Below are 5,705 nucleotides of genomic sequence, written 5' to 3'. Positions count from 1 at the left end.
TGGTACCCAAGTTTCAGATCAGAACAAGAGACTTCCACCCTGTAGAAGAGAGCTGCCAGCATGGCGTGCCGGGGTGTGCTGTGGGCATTCGTGGTCTCCACCTGCCTTGGTAAGGAACACATATTTGCTATTCAAGTACCCAGTAGGATTGGAAAGTAGGAAAAAAGATTAAAAACACAGGGATCTTACCTTCTCATTAATACCAGCTATTTGGAAGCAAAAAAGATGATGGATTTTGCCTGAAGTTTGGATCAAGAGAAAAGGTGGGTGGGGATGGGAACCAGCTGTGAGTCTGCCTGCTTTATCTCCCTGGTGCCATTCCCAGTGCAGTCCTTTCTGTCCTCTTCCCCACAGGATCCAGCGGGGCCCAGAAGGTCACTCAGCCTCAACCAGAAATGTCTGTGCAGGAGGCAGAGACTGCGACTGTGGCCTGCACATATGACACTAGTTGGACTGATTATTATTTGTTCTGGTACAAACAACCTCCCAGTGGGGAGCTGATTTTCATTATCCGCCAAGAAGCTTTTAAGCAACAAAATGCAACGGATAATCGCTTCTCTGTCAACTTCCAGAAAGCAACCAAAAACTTCAGCCTCAGGATCTCAGACTGCCAGCTGGAGGATGCTGCAGTGTATTTCTGTGTTCTCAGTGAGGCACAGTGAGATGAGTGACAGGGAGAGGCTTACAGAAACCTCAGACCTCAGTGCCTATGTCAGGGGTTGGGAAGCGGAGGTTAGAGTAACAGGAACATAGATAGAAAATCATTGACTTCTCTGTTGAAAAGAAATACTAATCTATCTGACTATGGGAAACACAGAAAGGACATCTATAAGCTATAGTCCTCAAGATAATAATAAAAATAGTGAATGTAAGCAATGCTGTATAGTTTTGCAAAGGACCTTCACATGTGTTTATTTCATTTAACCCTCACAACTCTGTGTGTTAAATAGGACAGATCAGATCTTCGGTGTCACTGCTGTCCAGTGACTTTCAGAGTTTGGACTACAGCTATATTCTAGAATCGTGTCTTTATCTTTTCACTCTAATTATTATCTTTCTGCATGTTTCACAATCACAATAAAGTCACCATATCCAAAACTGAAATTGCTATCTTCCCCACAATCTTATTTTTTCTTTATTTGTCCCTCTTCAGCCTCACTCAGGATTCAGGAGCACAATAAAATTCAACTGTTGCTGAGTTTTGAGAACTTCCCCACTCTCTACCACCCAACCTAGGTTATCTGATTTTTTCGTACACATCTTATCTCTTTCTAATTGCAAACAATGTGAAAATATCATATCTGTCACACTGTCTCCCAATTGATCTTTCAGTCATTTTTCCTGACTTTAATTTCACCCACTATATCTTAAATTTTCTTAATGCACCATTTGCTTGACCTAAGAAGACGAGGAAAAATAAAGAACAACTGTCAAATAGTATTTTGTGTGCTGCTAGGACTCATCCCCAAAACGGTTAACTTCCGGTAATGCTAAAATTGCTTCTGATTGAAGCAACCATTTAAATGAACCAGGTCTAAAGATGGGGCCAAGCAGCTGCCATCACCAGAGTCACCACCTCGAATCCTCTGAGAAATGGAGATGTCTGGCCCTGGAGAGCATTCCACCTTGCTTATGTTAAGGGGGTGGGGGGGGGATTAAAAGGGGAAAATAATACCAACATTTCTTTTTATGTCCACAATCTCCCCCCCCCCAATACATAGTTTTTACTGTTAGGACCCCATGTGGAGCATTTAATTCCACCTGTCCACATTGAGTGAGTGCTACAGAGTTGGATAAGATACTCCATGGCTGAAATCATTGTCTGATGAGTGGTTTCCAGATCCGAGGTTGGAGATATGTTTAGCCTGAGTGGTGGAAGTTACTGATGTTGGGAGAGACCCAGGGAAATCAAAGGCAGATTGCTAAATAATGACAGAAAAATAAGCTTTCACAGAAGTACCTTGCCATCCTGTCATCCCTCAATTATTAGTATTGGCACAGGGGATAGAGCTGGTGACATGCAAAGGACCTTCTGGATTTCCTGTACTTCTCCACATCTTCTTTGAGAGTTTCTCTACATCTGTCATAGCCCATGCCCTCATAACTTTGGGCCATCTTCTTAGTCCCCTTGAACAACTTGAAGCCATCTGGAACACACCCCTTTAGTTTCACATGCTGCAGACCAAGGGCAAGGTATGCCTCCACAGTTCCCCAAATCCCATGCACTCCCACCACTCATTTGAAACATACCCCTTCGGATCTAGACTCCTAGCACACCATACCCTAGCCCAGGCTCAGTACCCCAGCTCTTGCTCCCCTGGAAAAGGGGATTAGAAACCAAACTCAGTGAAAGTAACACCTCTCCCACAAGTCAGATAACTCTGAGCCATTCATGTTTTACCCTCTCGTTTACCCTCCAGGTTCTATTGGTCACCAAGACTTACAGATTCAGACCAGAGATCAAATTTCATATCAAAGCTTGTTTCTTCTTCTCATTCTTACTTTTAGTGCCTTCCTATAGCTCCTTTAATTTAAATTAATAAATAATCATCCATCTAGTCTCTCTGTCCTCAGTTTTGCTCCATTTCAAACATTGCATTCCACAGCCACCTAAGTGACCATCTTACAATAGGAATCAGATCATGTCTATTCCCCATTCAATAAAGACCCATTTCCCACAGAAGGAATCTGTGATTATTCAGAATGTAAGTCCTATCAAAGCAGAGACCACTCAAAGGGTACAAACTTGCAGTTATGAGATGAATAAGTTCTGGGGGTCTAATGTACAGAATGGTGGTTATAGTTAACTAGAGGCATGGTGCACGAAATTCGTGCATGGCGGGGGGGGATGACCCATAGCCTGGCCAGCACCCTCTTGCAATCCAGGACCCCTCAGGGGATGTCCGACTGCCAGTTTAGGCCATAGGATCAGGCCTAAACTGGCAGTCGGACATCCCTCTAGCAATCCGGGACCGCTGGCTCCTAATCGCTCACCTGCCTGATTGCCCCTAACCACTCTGCCTGCCTGACTCATTGCCCCAACCACTCGCCTGCCTGCCTGATCACCCCTAACCACTCGCCTGCCTGTCTGATTGCCCCTAGCCACTCTGCCTGCCTGCCTGAACACCCCTAACCACTCACCTGCCTGTCTGATCGCCCCTAGCCACTCTGCCTGCCTGCCTGTCTCATTGCCCCTAACAATTCACCTGCCTGCCTGATGGCCCCTAACCACCTCTGCCTGCCTTCCTGATCGCCCCTAACCGCTCGTCTGCCTGCCTGATTGCCCCTAACCATTCTGCCTGCCTGTCTGATCACCCCTAACCACCTCTGCCTTGGCCCCCACTGCAGCTTTGTCTGGAAGGACATTCATAATGACGTACAGAAGGTCGATCAGCTGTCCGGTCTAATTAGCATATTACACTTTTATTATTATAGATAATACTGTATTATATACTTGAAAGTTGCTAAGAAAATACATCTCAAATATTCTCACCACAAATAAGAAAGGATGCTTATATAAAGTGATAGAGGTGCTAACATTTTGGTGGTCATCATTCTGCAATATATAAATGTATCAAGTCAATGTGTTCTACCCTTAAACTTACACAATATTATATGTCACTTATATCTCAATAAAGCTGGTGCAAGCAAAGACCACTGCTCTGCCCCAGCACCTACCATGCCCGACAAGGTAAATGATCAAGAGCTACCGATTGGGATTAATTAGTGCTCTGCTGAGCAATTCAGCCTCATTTGCTGCCACAGTCCCATTGCCCTCCCTCTGTTTGCTCCCATCATCTCAGCACATGAAATTGTTTCCTACCTCTCTGCCTTTGTGGACACAGTTCCCTTAGCATGGAATGCCCTTATCCACTCAACCACTTCTCTGTTGTTCAACTTGTACTCAAGTTTCTGTTCTGCTCTGAATCCCTGTCCTGACCCTCTTGCCCAGGTAGAAATGACCACTTTCTCTTTTTAAACTTTAACGAAAACTCAAAGCATATCCTAATATAGCAAACCTAACACTTTATGAACTTCTTATATGTATTTAATGTGTATTTCTGTACCTGTATTTTTCACTGTATCCCTACTAAAATGCAAGCTGTCATCATCAAGGACTAAGTTTTATTCATTTATTGAATTGCTATTGAGCAACAGTGCCTATAACATTCCTTAATTCACAGTTATGAATTTTTTAAGTTTTTTGAATAAAAATTAGTTGGTGACATTTTCCTCATTAAACATGATAAAATAAAAATTGATAACTTTTTTAAGTTGCCATACCTACAGCTATATTAACTAGGAATTCTAGACAAACTCAGTGGAAAAAGAGACTATAAGGTGTATAGATAATTAATAGTAATGACAATATTATATTGGTAATAATAATAATAATAATATTAGTAGCAGTAGCTCATATAGTACTGAGTATGTAGAGGTGCTCCACATTTTGATAGGTGCATGGCATGCAATTTCATTTAGTAGTGTCAAGAAAACTAAGGTGTAGGTACTACTGACACTTATCTCGTTTTATATGAAGAACTTAAAGCTCAAAGAGGTTAACTTGCCTAGGTTCACACATTGTATGTATGACTCATTAATCAATGAACATTTTTCTCCATTAAAGAGTAGCAAAATGCTACAGACACTCAGTTCCATTAATTTGTTAGATGTATAGATAGATTATGAGAAAAAAAAGACATACATGCAAATAATACTGTACTGAGCATACACCTGCTCTCACTTTTTCTAGGGTAGTAATTGCATAATACCTAATTTCATTTATCTTTGTTAATGAAGTTTAAAGTAAGATTAACACTGTTACCACATAGGAAATTTTTGCCTTTTTAACATTAATTTATAATTGTTTGGTTTGTGAATATTTAATATTTTAACCTTCTCCAATGCATTTTTCAAAATAACACTTCAAATTTAAAATACAGTTTTTAGCAGAGGTGTAACTAAATGTTCCAAGTGTTACGCTATGTAACAGGAGTTTAAAAGAGTTTCCTAACCTTTCCAAATTATCACAAGAAAATTATTTTGGGGTAAACTTCTTAAACATTATTTTTTATGTGGCTGGGTATTGCTATGAATGCTCTTTTCCAATTTTTTTTCTCCAGCAAAAACGAATATTTCCCACATAAATGAATAATTGTCTATAGCATGAGTTCCCAGAACTAAAAGTTTACATCTTTGGAATATACATTGGCTTATCCAATCAATATTTTTTTGCAGGTGAGCATGATAAGTATATTGTTACCGAACTGGGATTATTATAAGTAAAACTGAGAAAGAAAAAATGCTTTTACATAAATCTGTATGCAAGTAAGAGAGAGCCCAGATCAAAGTAACTAAAGCAAATTATATATATACTAGAGGCCAGGTGCACAAAAATTTGTGCACTCGGGGGGCGGGGGAGAGGGGGGTCGCCCAGCCCGGCCTGTGCCCTCTCGCAGTCTGGGACCCCTCGGGAGATAACGACTTGCTGGCTTAGGCCTGCTTCCGGGTGGCAGAGGGCAGGCCCAATTCCTAAGTGCAGCCCCTGGTCATGCACAGAGCAGGGCGGATCGGGAGGTTGGGATGCCACCCTCAGTCACGCTCAGGGTAGGGCCGATTGGGGGGTTGGGGCACCGCCCCCTGTCACACTCAAGGCAGGGTCGATGGGGAGGTTGCGGCACCACCCCCTGTCACGCACAGAGCAG

The 5,705-nt window shown here is 42.2% G+C and overlaps 1 gene segment (V, D, J or C); it reads left to right on the top strand.

The window, feature by feature from the left end:
- Nucleotides 1–369: 369 nt before the first annotated feature.
- Nucleotides 370–5,705, top strand: part of LOC102264001 — a 287,655-nt gene continuing 282,319 nt past the window's right edge. Inside the window, 1 exon segment of the C gene segment in view lies at nucleotides 370–648. Within this exon segment, the coding sequence occupies nucleotides 538–648 (111 nt within the window).

This window comes from Myotis brandtii, unplaced genomic scaffold (assembly GCF_000412655.1).
Source record: "Myotis brandtii unplaced genomic scaffold, ASM41265v1 scaffold70, whole genome shotgun sequence".
Classification (NCBI taxonomy): domain Eukaryota; kingdom Metazoa; phylum Chordata; class Mammalia; order Chiroptera; family Vespertilionidae; genus Myotis; species Myotis brandtii.
This window is presented reverse-complemented; position numbering and strand designations above follow the sequence as displayed.